Below are 12,730 nucleotides of genomic sequence, written 5' to 3' on the forward strand. Positions count from 1 at the left end.
GTTTGCTTCTGCTTGCTTGTTTTAAGTGTTAACGACCCATGCTTCCTTTCTGGGAGACTACAGATTCTGCCATCTGGGATGAGATTTCCTTCCTCTTCTATAAATCATTAAGAGACAACACTAGACCATGTTAGCTCTTGGTATTTTGGCTTTTTTATTTTTTGCCTGGTTGGACAAAACTGAAAAAAGCAAAACAGGAAAAAGCTAAAATAGAGGTCCTCAATGACCCCTTCAACCCCACACTTCAATGAGAGACTTGCTCAACCCTGGGATGTGAGAAGACTAAGAAACCATGGAAATTGGGATTCGGGGAATTAGGTACAGGATGCAGGGTCAAGAAGAGCAGGATCTTTGGTCTGTTGTGTTCACTGCTGGATCCCCCATCTCTAGAATGATGCTCCATCAACACTGCTGAATCAATGCAAGGAAGCTACAGGGTAAACACAGGTGCCTGGGAAGGGCCTGTAAAGGCTCTTACAGAGCTGAGTTTTGGAGCTGCAGGATAAGATTCAGTGGTGAGTCATGAAATCAATTTAGTCTGATTAGCATTGTTTTGAAAGAATGGAAAAGAATAGGAAATACCTTGGTAAGGAAAAAACTAATTTTGTGCAATTTCAGTTTAAGATACACACCCAAGATTGCAATGGAAAATGTATTTGTTATTGGTTATTAAAAAAAAAAGAGGAAAAGCATTTGCCTAGAGATACTGAAAAAGCAGATTCCCAGGCTCCAGGCAGGACTTCTGGGATGAGAATCCCTGGAATTTTGTACTTTGAACACGTTCCCTTGAGGATATCAGCAGACTCTAAACTTTGGAGTCTCTCGTCTGAAAACCACTAAGGGGCCTGGAATTTCAAGCAGTTTAACAGCCATGGGAAAGCTGATCAACAAATTAGTTTGACAGGATTTCCACAGCTATCTTCTGTTTGGGAGGTCGGAGTGGGGGTTGTGGGTGAGCAGGAGAAGACAGGGGACCGGGGCAGGCATTTAATAACCATGAATAAAATGCAGTTGTTGTCTTTCTGTTCATTACTGACCTCATCACCAGGCCATTTCCTCCCAACTCCTTCCACAGACTCACCCCAAGGGCTACTCAGACCTGTCCTGGTACTGGTTGGCCACAAAGTTTCCATCTTCCAAACTGAACAGATGAAGAGGATTTAGTCACCAGATGTGAGCCTGGCTTGGGGCCGGCAGAAAAAAGAGACTGTCGAGTGAAGAACCAAGAAAAACTCACACAGCCCAGGGCCACTGTCATCAGATTGCTATGGAAAGCAGGTGTGGTCCGTTCCAGCCTAATCCTGCAGAGCTCTCAGCCACCTGTCCTGACAACTGCAGACAAAACTCACTACAATGACGATCCAGCGCCACCAGGGGCCCAGGCTCCTGATGGCCCACTGGGAATGCTCTACACCAGCTGTTCCTCACCCTGCAAGCCCCCAGCCCCCCATACCAATTTACCAATCACTATGGTGGGTAATTCCACGCACGCGCACAGCATACCAGTGGTTTCCCTCCCTGCCTCTCTCTGAGGTCACAACAAACAGAAAAGTCATGATTTTTTTTTTTTCTCTCACTTCCCATAAATACATTTGAAGTCATTTTTAACAATCTTGATGCAGTGACTGAATCCTTTCCAGGTCCTTCTCTCTCTTCCAGAGCCTCTGCTTTGCTGAAGGGCAGAAGGAAGCGTGCCCACGTGCGGTGAGGATCACCATGCGAAGCTTCGGGTCATTTTTGTACAAGCGGCTCCCTCCCTCTGGCCTCCTACAGCACTTGCTGCCTGAGCCACTCAGCAGCTGCTAGTGTATGAGCTGCCATCTTTTGCTGGGAGCTTCTCTTACCGTGTATCCTCTTCTCTCAACTTGAACTGCAATTTCCTAGAGACAGCAGCCATGCCTGAATCTTCCATCTTGTTTCCTTCGTGCCTTGCTTTAAAAACGTCATCTGTATTTCTGTCTGTGTGTGTGAATGTGGAAGGACATATAGGACACACAGCAATCACACTCCACGTCAGATGCTATCAGCACTGGACAAAGTTGTCAAAAGCCGCTCATCTTAGCAGGAAGCGTCTTTCACCACATTTGGTTGGTCAAGCACCAAATTGCTCCTGCTGCATTCCTGACACTAAAAATAGCAGGGACATTCAATTTTGAAGAAAAAAGATCTACACGAACAGGGCCAGACTAACAGGATTAAGGACAAAAGATAAGGTGAAGTAGCCTCTCCGCTAGCTATCTTTTGTCCACCAAATTAACTGGGTTTACTTACTGTTATACGCAGGGAGCATGCTAGCAGCTTTACATGTATTCTTTCATTTAATCTTACAGTACCCCATGACACTGGCATTACTATCCCATTGCACAAAGAAACTAAGGAACAGAGAGCTCAAATAGCTTCCCAAGGTTGGTAAACAGCAGGATTTGGATTCAAAGCCATATCTGTCTGACTTCACCACAATCCTTACTGCCTTTCTGATTAATCCAATACCTAATATAGATCCCCAGACCATAATTTGGAAGTTCTCTTTTCTGAAGAAAGGGTCAAAAGCCAAAAAATCTTTTTTTTTTAAATTTTGTTCAAGCAAGCAAGCGATCAACCAACCATTCTCAAAGAAAGCCAGATGGGGGAATTCAGGAATATACTTAATTTACCCTGGCTCTGCAAGACTTCATCTTTATTTCTCGGCTGTCTCTTCTTCTCCATCATGACCCACGCAATTTCAATTTAGAGTATGATCACTTCTACAACTTCAAAACCTTTCTCTGTCCACTCGCACGTCAAAATCTATCCAGAAGCTGCTTAACACCATTCCCACACTTCTCAACAAGTCTATAAGCTTTTATCCTCAAGCCCTCAAAGTTTAGTCTCAAGACACCAGTGTATCCTTTTCAAAGGTTACACAGCAACTCTGCTCAACTGCACCTCTAGCCCAATTCTCACTATTCTCCCCTTTGTTCCACTCTTGGAAGATGGCTTCCTTGCTGTTCCTTGAACAAACACAACATTCCCCTGCTCCAGGGCCTTTGCACTAGCCGCTCCTTCTGCTTGGGGCTCTTTTCTCCAAGATATTTGCATGGCACATTCCTTCATCTCCTTTATGCCTTTGCTTACAGCTCACTGTCCAAGTGAGGCTTCCTCAATACCCTGCAAACCAGCTTCCCATCCCAGGACCTCTTGTCCCTCTTGGCTTGTTCTGTTTTTGTTTTTAACCACAGCACTTATTCTAACATACTACACACCAGATTTGTGCATACTGCATCCTCTTTCTAGAAGAGAAGCTCCATGAGGGTACAAATGCTTTTGTTGTGCTCACTGCTATATCCCCAGTACTTAGATCAATGCCTAGCACACACAATGTGCTCAGCAAATATTTGCTGAATTAATGTTTTACATGGCTTGCCAGTAAGAAAAACTGATAACCTCAGGTCAACGCGCAATGTTTACCCTATGGTTCTGAGTATTCCTGGAGCTCTGATCCACCCGTGGGAGGCAGTTTTACATCAGCTTGAGAAGCCTGGAAACAGCTATTTAGAGGGGAATGACCTGGTGGAGTTCTACATTTCAATCAGTCCACTCTAGCTCTGGGGGATGGATCTCGGGAGGATAAGGCTCTGAATTATGAGTCCATTCCTAAATATGAGAAATATTTAGGAGAAAAGAGAGAAAGATTCAATGATTGTTTGGATATTGGGGGGATGGTGGGAATCTGACTGACCTTTAGGTTATGGGGTTGGGGAAACTGAACAGATAACACAGTGAGTGATGGAGACAGCATAAAGAAGAATTCCTCTTGGGAATGGATCTGGAAGGATGAGTCTCTTCCCCTTAGTTCAACATTCACTTCAGCAGTCCTTTGACAAATAACTAAAGTGATTACGGTAAAAGGCTCAACCGCAGCTACAGAGCAGCCAAATATAAACAAAAAGATCTATGGATCATTGCTTTGTTTCTATTTGTCAGAGGTATTGAGCTGGCCTTTAACCAGGCAGAGTCCCTCCTAAAGAAAAAGGAAGAATGTCTTTTCACACGTTACAAGTCAGTTCTGTCTCTGAAGACACACATACCACCATTTCTGTAAGCACAACCAGTTGTCTGGTTTCTTTGGAAAATAACTTAAGAATTGGGCAATTTTAAAAGGACCCTATCTGGTTTCCCTGGTGGCTCAGAGGTAAAGAATCTGCCTGCCAACGCAGCAGTCACCGGTTCTATATCCCTGATCTGGGAAGAGATCCCGTACGCAGCAGAGCAACTGAGCCCCAAGCGCCACAGTAATTGAGGCTGTGTTCTATAGCCTGGAACCCGCAACTGCTGAGTCCACGTGCTCCAACTACCGAAGGCCCTGCGTCCTAGAGCCCACGCTCCCCCAGTGAGAAGTCACTGCAACTAGAGAAAAGCCCGGGCAACAAGGAAGACCCAGCACGGACAAAAATAAATAAATAAATTTAAATAACAATTTCTTTAAAAGGGCCCCACCCCATGCTGAATACCCCAAAACAAAGGTTTACCGACGAAATAGTTTGATCCACCATTCACTGGGCTTGTATTTTACCCTCATACCTTACCTGGAAAGTTCTCTCGGTTTAGCTTAGGTCTGCGGACAATCACAAAGTCCTTGTCATTCCCTTTGCTTTTCAGCCGTTTTCGTGGGGGGCTCTGTGGGTGGCCCAGGTTTGAAAGCAGTTCCTGGGGGATGTTCTCACTGTCCACCTCCTCCTTCTCCAGGGCGGAGACCCCCATGCCTGAAAGCAGTTCAGAAGTCTTGCTAGAATCCCATCCCCATGTGAAACTGGTGGTAACGTTGCTACTCTGGTCGGGTATCTCCTGGAGGTGTTTCCTGCAGAAACGCACAATAGCCCCACGTTCCTTTCAAAAACACGCCCGTAAATAATTCCCAGACAGGCCTAAAGGAAGCTGCAAGCTATGCACCGCAGAAAGCTTTCACAGCAGTTAACTGAACTGCATTTTTACGTGCCGGCGGCGAGTTCCCAAGAATAAAAGAGAAAATAACCGAATACATCGAAAAGGCTTTTCGATTTCCAATCATGCAGAAGGCCTCAAGAATTTCTTAAAAGTGGAGGGAACATACAAGGAAAGAGGCAGGGCAATCACACACTGATTGAAAACAGCAGCAGGAAAGCTCAATAAGGGAAGACAAATAACATCCACGCTGACCACCGCACTAAAGCATCCACCCATCCACATTTTCCCAAAGAGGCGAAGCAACCATTCACATTACAGCATTACTAACAATATTAACAAGTAGCAAAACACGCGGCCTAAAAGAATTAAGACGGTCCATTCATGTTCTGTCTCCTGCAATCGGTTTACCTGTGCATGGCGTCCACAGGTTCGGGAGTTTTAAATGCGTGCATTAATTGCAGAGGTGCCCGCCTCCCGGATTCCCGCTTTGGCGCGCGGCGGCGCACTGCGTGCGGCCCCGGCTCGCTGCAGCGAAACCCGCGAACTCTATCAACGTTCCATCCCAGCAGCGCGCGCAGAATTCTCCAGCCAGCCGGCTCTCCTCCGCTGCCGTCGTCTGCGGCCCCGCTGCCTGCTGGGAATTGTAGTTTCTGCACAGCCTGGTAGTCCGGCTGCCTCGCCACTACTTCCTTTCCTTGCAGCTTTGCCGCCTTCGAGATACCCACAACCCCGCGCGGCTGCGGGACCGGACGACCCACAGGGTAGGCGGGGAAGCGGAAGTGGGTGGTGCTCCGGCTGACTGGGGAAATGTCAGCTGCTTGACTGGAGTCGGGGTTTCCTTTCTCTGGAGCCCCCGACCTTTTGGTGACTGCCACCGCTGTCGCCAAGGAGTGTGGGTCCCAAACCCTGTAAGGCTGTGGCGGCCGCGGGGTTTCCAGGCCCTTCTGGACGCTGTCCGGCGAGATCGGACGGTGAGCCCGAGGAGGAGAGCGTGAGGCACTTTGAGGTGTGGGGCCGAGCGCGGACAGAGAGAGAGAGGGGCCCCGGAGACCCCGAGAGGCCGCCGTCGCGGGGCCTACGTCCAAGGCAGCTGAGTGGAGGCCGTGGCACGCCCTGCCGGCCAGGTGAGAGGCTGCGGCCGTGGGCGTCACACCTGCTCCCCTCTCTGCCTGGAGCTGTGTACTCCACCTGGGTGAGGGCGGCCCAAAGGACTAGGTCTGTGGACAGGATCCTTTCCTTACGTGTAAAATAGGCACCACGGCAACGACGCTCGTTTCACGGTCGCCGTCAAATCAGAGGCTCGTGAGAGCGTTTTGTAAACGAAAGCGCGGTTCAAACGTGCGGCAGAGGTTTAATTTTAGGGGAGCAGGAGATTCCGGTGAGTGCCAGGGGAAAGCTCAGCATCCCCCGGCAGCCTTGAGAAGTCCCATAAATGCTAGCATGAGAACAAATAAGGTGACTATTGTTTGCAAAAGGCTTTCCGTGCCACGCTAGCGGCCACCAGGAAAGCCATTCGATTACTGTCTCAAAAAAAAAAAAAAAAAAAAAAATTCTGTTTGCCTCACGTCCTAAAAGCCAGCTGCTTGCTTTTAGACTATATCCACGGAGAAGAGTTTGGAGATGGTTAGAGAGAGTGCCATTTTCTGGGTAGGATGACCGTGCGAAATCCATTGTGCAAATGTTCTATAACTGTGACCCTGGGAAAACAGTGAAAGAGAGAAGGAGAATGACTTCCAACCCTAATAAAAATGGAGAGGATTTATAAAGTTCAGAAATAAGCACCCAGAGTCATCACAAAAGTACTAGAATATCACTTAAGCATGCTGTGTGGCATACCTTCTTATTTATTTAAAAAAAAATTCAATTTACACTGGATTTAAACCTCCTTCGCTTGTATATCAGCTTGTTTCAGGCTTGAAATGGAACCACCTCTTGACAGAGGAGGGCGTTCGTGATCCTTTAGTAGTTTATTCTTGAAACTAGGTAAAACTGATGTAAAGAATGGATCTGTTCACTGATTGATTCTAGTTGAAACTAGATAAAGAATGCTGAGCTGAATGTTCACAATTCATTAAGCTCATGTTATATGGAAAATATTTTAAAATGCAGTGTTGTGACGTTTTTTACATAAAGTTATCTTTATGATATTTTGGCTAAGGAAAAAGCAGTAGCCTGCTTGAAGTCTACATCCTTTCTCTTAAAATTGCAATTCAGAGGAAATATTTAGTCTTCTTCAGGAAAGTGAACAAGACAGAGGGAGCTTATAAACTAATGGAGGAAAAGGAATAAACAAAAAAAAATTGTAATGCCATGATCAGAGTAAAGTTTTGAAATATAATTGGAAGAGGGCACTTCAGATAGAGGTCTTATAAAGTGTTAGTCGCTCAGTCCTGTCTGACTCTGCGACCCCATGGACAGTAGCCCTCCAGACTCCTCTGTCCATGGGGATTCTCCAGGCAAGAGTACTGGAATGGGTAGCCATTTCCTTCTTCAGGGGATCATCCCGATGCAGGGATCGAACCAGGTCTCCTGCATTGCAGGCGGATTCTTACTGTCTGAGCCATCAGGGAAGCCCAATAATTGGAAGAGGGCACATAGAGCTCTTATAATGAAGGTCTAATAGGATGATTCTAAATTTAAAAATGAGAAATATCCTTGTGCTAGGATTTAGCCTGAGAGCTAGGAAACATTTCCAGTTTTCAGAATATTTGAAATATCTGAATTAGTGGAAACAAGGACCTTTATAGGGCTTCAGAGAGAGCCTGTCAACGTGGAAAATCAAAGTGTTCAAATTCTAGAATAGAAATGGCTCTAATAGTTTGCCCTGGTAGCAGAAATATTTTAGCTTATGAAAATGGAATCATTTCTGCATTCCTTCTAATCATGGCTTTTTCTCTTACTATATTAAGTAAAAGTTTAACTTGGTAAATTGGTTCTTTAATATAAGGAATTGTGTCTATTGAAGGTTTGAGATTATTAGCTACATAGAGTTTCCAGTCTGGTCTTTCCAAGAACTGCATTGTGATTGCTACTGATGTGGATTATTTTGTTTTCCTGATTAAGTTTTTGTATTTAATACACTCAGTACACCCCAAGTCCCATTTTAGTGAGAGAAGTATACCATATTTCTAGAATTACTAGATCAGTATCTAGGACAAATCAATTACATTTTAAATATATCTGCAAATGTCATTAGAGTGAGTAATTTCTAATACTCTTTGGAAGTTTCAGGTAGAGTACAAAGTGACTTTGTAAATTGGAAAGGTGTTTCTCATACATGGGACAAGAGCATAGTTACAAGATGGTCAACATTAGGGCATAGAACTAGCTTATGTGTACATATTTATATATACATATATATTCAGTATTCAGTAGTATATTATTGGGGGTTCCCTGATGGCTCAGATGGCAAAGAATCTGCCTGCAATGTGGGAGACCTGGGTTTGGTTCCTGGGTAGGGAAGATCCCCTGGAGGAGGGCATGGCAACCCACTCCAGTATTCTTGCCTGGAGAATCCCTATGGACAGAGGAGCCTGGCAGGCTATAGTCCATTGGGTACCAAAGAGTTGGACACGGCTGAGAGACTAAGCACAGCAGAGCACAGTATGTTATTGTTTTTGAAAATCAAATGTGACAAAGGAGATTCTATTAAATAGAAGTGTGCTGTGCTTTTTCCTTAGTTCCATAATGGCATGAAGTAAATCTTAAGATTCCTTTAGTTTTTTTATGTTATTTAGCTTAGGTGAACAAAAGACTAACAACAGTTACATAGCAAGAAGTTTCTATCTGCTCCTCAAAATTCAAAAGATTCTTTTTCCTTCGGTTAATTTTAAAGTAGATCTTTTAGTTCTTTGCAGTTTAATGTTCTCTACAATGGGCAGGTTGGGGCAAGAACAGGGTTCTTTCCCAATTCTGTTTTGCTCTGTGCTTTATTTTTTACTTTCATCTTATAGATTACAGTTATGTTTTATCCCTAAATTATGGCAGACTTACCTGCAAAGTTAAACAGGTAGATTCTGTGTTAAACATGACTTTATTAGCACTCTATCTTGATATATCTAAAAGAATAACAGGAGAGTGTGTCTACTTTGTTCACGGAAATGAAATTAACAAATGAAAGCTGAGCAAAAGGAATGACTTAAACAGTCTAAGTTGCATTAAAAAAAAGTATGTCTGGAATGGATTAAAGACTCCAGTATCCGGTATCCTAATTGTGAGCCTGGCTCTATAGTCAGGATGCCTGTGTTTGAATCCCACTTCTTACACTCTCTTGTGCCATTTTCTCTGTTAAATGGGGATACTAATAATCCTTTCTTACTGGATTGTAAAGTCTAATTCAATAAAGCATGTTAAGTGCTAGCAAAGTGCTTGCAATCTATTTAATAGTAAACTCAATATTAGCTACTCCTTTTTTAAAAAATTATTTTACTACTAGGAAATAGTCTATGGACTATTTTCTAATTACTGAAGTGAATCTTATAATCTCTTTACTGAAAATCTTTAAGAATTCATTACAATGGATCCAGTTGTTTTCTTCTTACCTACTTAATGATTGCTGCCTCACCTTGCCAAGGGTGAAACAGTTTGAATATGTCCATTTTTCTTCAAAAGGGCTTGCTACACTTTGGAATTCAGTTCACCTGGTTGGTTTGCCAACTTGGCTCATTTATTAAAAATGGCTTCAAAAGATATTATGCCTTTTTTGCATTTTTAGAGTGGGAGTTAACATTATCTTGTGGTATTCTATCTATATCCCAAGCTGAATTGTCCTTATACCTGAAATCGTTTAATGTGGAATTAATGATTATCTTTCAAAGATTTAAATTTTGACTGGTGGTATTGTTGACTTTCATTACTCACATCTGGTTCTGTTCTAATTCTTTTGATTTTTCATTGTTTGGATCTTGAGTTGTCTCCTAATTCTTAGGCACATATCTGAGTAAAGATACATATTTAATTTAACAAAGCCTATGTGATGAATCATTAGGTCTAGTTGAAAATTTTTTATTCACTTTCAGAGTCAGGTTTTGACAAAATATCTGTGTTCTATTGTTCAGTTGATACTAATCTTTCCTTCCTATCTCTCCCACCTGCCTTTTGGAAAATATTTGGGATGGGATGTTTCAGATTCCAAAATGATCTTAACCTCTAAATTTTCTACTTAAAGTGTGTTTAGTCTGAAAAATTATTATCAGCCATAAAGTACTCAGGAAATAGTACTCCAAGTCAGTAACATAAATAGTACTCAGTCCTGACCAATTCTTTTCCACCCATGGACTGCAGCATATCAGGCTTCCCTGTCTTTCACCATCTCCTGGAGCTTGCTCAAACTCATGTCCTTTGAGTCAGTGATGCCATCCAACTGTCTCATCCTCTGTTGTCCCCTTCTCTTGCCTTCAGTCTTTCCCAGCATCAGGGTCTTTTCCAGTGAGTCGGCTCTTTGCATCAGGTGGCCAAAGTATTGGCGCTTCAGCATGAGTCCTTCCAATGAATATTCAGGGTTGATTTCCTTTAGGATTGGCTGGTTGGATCTCTTTGCAGTTCAAGGGACTCCAGGAGTCTTCTCCAGCCCCGTAGTTCAAAAACATCAGTTCTTCGGCACTCAGCTTTCTTTATGGTCTAACTCTCACATAGTGTTTTGATGATTGGTAAAATACTGAATTGAAACTTTATGAGCTGGTCTTTTCAAAGGTAGACTGTGCCTGCTTATCAGGTACTAAAATTTGAGTGAATGGACTGGCATTTTGATTTTTGAGTAAAACCTACTTTTGCTACTGTGGTGTTAATGTCCACTTACGATATTAATAGCTTTATGTCTCCTTTTCCTTTCTAATCACGTGAAACTAAATTTTGATTTGCCTCTAAATTTTAGTGTTTTTTTTTTCTTCTTAGCCTAAACACACTGTTTAAATAAACAGTAGTATTTCAGAAGGACCATTGTTGTTGTCAAAGAAATATTTGCCCTTTTGTCCCTATTGTGTTTTTGCATAGCTACACCTCATTGCAGTTCAGCTGCTGCTGCTGCTCCTAAGTCGCTTCAGTCGTGTCTGACTCTGTGCGACCCCATAGACGGCAGCCCACCAGGCTCCCCAATCCCTGGGATTCTCCAGGCAAGAACACTGGAGTGGGTTGCCATTTCCTTCTCCAATGCATGAAAGTGAAAAGTGAAAGTGAAGTTGCTCAGTCGTGCCCGACTCTTAGCGACCCCATGGACTATAGCCTACCAGGCTCCTCCATCCATGGGATTTTCTGGGTAAGAGTACTGGAGTGGGGTGCCATTGCAGTTCAGCATATGATTCATTTTGATTCACCTCCATTTTGATAATTTGCCTAGAAAAATGGATGATATTGGTGTGTCAAGTGCTCCTCTTGACGTGGCTTTGAGGTGTGTTCTGACTCTTCACAAGGGACAGAACACGATAGATAGATGAAAGGGTGTTTGGTCAACTTGTTCACCCAGAGAGGTAATCTTACTTTGTCAGGCAAGGAGAGCAATTTCTGTGAGCATGAAGCTCGTGTTTTGTTTTATAGGAATAAATGTGATACAAACTGTCGTAACAACAGAGAATGAGAAGCAAAAGGCCTTTGGTATCCACTCATTGGTTTTTTGGGGGGCAGGGGGGCTGAGGTGGGAGACCATTTAGGGTAGAGCTATGCTTTGAGACCATTGAGGCAACTAGTTATCTTCTAGAAGCACAAGGCATGAAGGAGGTGGAGATTAGCAACTGGCATTTGTTGAAGACCTACTATGGAACTCTTATTTGGTGTTTTATAATTCATTTGATCATCATAGCAATGTGTGTGAGGTGATCATATGTTCTCATTTAACAGCAAAAATGCCTAAAATTACACAATTATTAGAGTTGGGATTTGGAATCCAGGTTTCCCATGATATATAATAAAACATTTGTGTCTTAAAATAGTTCTAATTCTAGGTACTAAACAACACCACAGCAAAAATTTTCATTGTCTAGTTGCTGTGTTTTGCTTTTGTATCACTACACTGATTTTTAATTGTATTAAAAGTACAGAAATGCATGTTTATTTGTTTAAATTAAAAGCACACACATACAAAAGAAAGCACAAGGAAAATAGAAGAAAGTAGAAGTCATCTCTTCACCACTTTGTGACAGCTGCTGTTAGTATTTTGATGTATATTTGTCCATGCATATATGTGTGTTTCTTTTGTATACTCCCTCAGATCCCACTTAACATCTCTAACGTGTCCCTCTGGATCTCATCTTTCTTCTAGACTGAAGGAATCTGGTGGGCTTCTTTCATCATTGTCTTTCTGTTAGGTGGTCCTTGACTCTGTCACAGATTCCTGCTCCCATAGGTCATGGCTAGGTCAGCAATATTAGTGATGTATGAAACCCTTTGTCAAAAAGATAATGGACAACAATGAGACTGGTGGATATTCTTAAGACTTCCTGAATTATTTGGTACAAATATTTAAGTTGTTTCTATGTTTCTAATGTTTAAATAATGTTGCTATGAAAAATAATATTGTAGATAAATTTTTACCTCATTTTGTTTTTTCTCTAAGTTATTTGAAGAAGAGTTGCTAGGATAAAGGCTATGTACCTTTTTTAAGATCTTTGATCAGATCAGATCAGATCAGTCGCTCAGTTGTGTCCGACTCTCTGTGACCCCGTGAATCGCAGCATGCCAGGCCTCCCTGTCCATCACCAACTCCCGGAGTTCACTCAGACTCACGTCCACCGAGTCAGTGATGCCATCCAGCCATCTCATCCTCTGTCGTCCCCTTCTCCTCCTGCCCCCAATCCTTCCCAGCATCAGAGTCTTT

General features: G+C 42.9%; 2 protein-coding genes across 11 annotated transcripts in view; one reads left to right on the plus strand and one right to left on the minus strand.

Moving 5' to 3' along the window:
• Window positions 1-5,521, minus strand: part of SKP2 (S-phase kinase associated protein 2) — a 39,269-nt gene extending 33,748 nt beyond the window's left edge. For 2 of the 4 annotated variants that reach the window (XM_044932551.2, XM_006074877.4), the window contains exons 1-2: window positions 5,332-5,521; window positions 4,566-4,837 (exon numbers count right to left, since the gene is read on the minus strand). In XM_044932551.2, coding sequence (XP_044788486.1) covers window positions 4,566-4,837; window positions 5,332-5,375 — 316 coding nt within the window. In that variant the 5' untranslated portion in view covers window positions 5,376-5,521. Of the gene's footprint in view, window positions 1-4,565; window positions 4,838-5,251; window positions 5,277-5,331 lie in introns of those variants that run through there. The other 2 variants (XM_044932554.2, XM_044932553.2) reach the window with 2 other exon arrangements.
• Window positions 5,522-5,547: 26 nt separating this feature from the next.
• LMBRD2 (LMBR1 domain containing 2) overlaps window positions 5,548-12,730 on the plus strand; it is a 51,745-nt gene continuing 44,562 nt past the window's right edge. For 6 of the 7 annotated variants that reach the window (XM_025270605.3, XM_025270604.3, XM_006074878.4 and 3 more), the window contains exon 1: window positions 5,693-6,047. The gene's annotated coding sequence lies outside the window, so the exon portion shown is untranslated. The other variant, XM_044932549.2, reaches the window with a different exon arrangement.

Source organism: Bubalus bubalis, chromosome 19 (genome assembly GCF_019923935.1).
Source record: "Bubalus bubalis isolate 160015118507 breed Murrah chromosome 19, NDDB_SH_1, whole genome shotgun sequence".
Taxonomy (NCBI): Eukaryota; Metazoa; Chordata; class Mammalia; order Artiodactyla; family Bovidae; genus Bubalus; species Bubalus bubalis.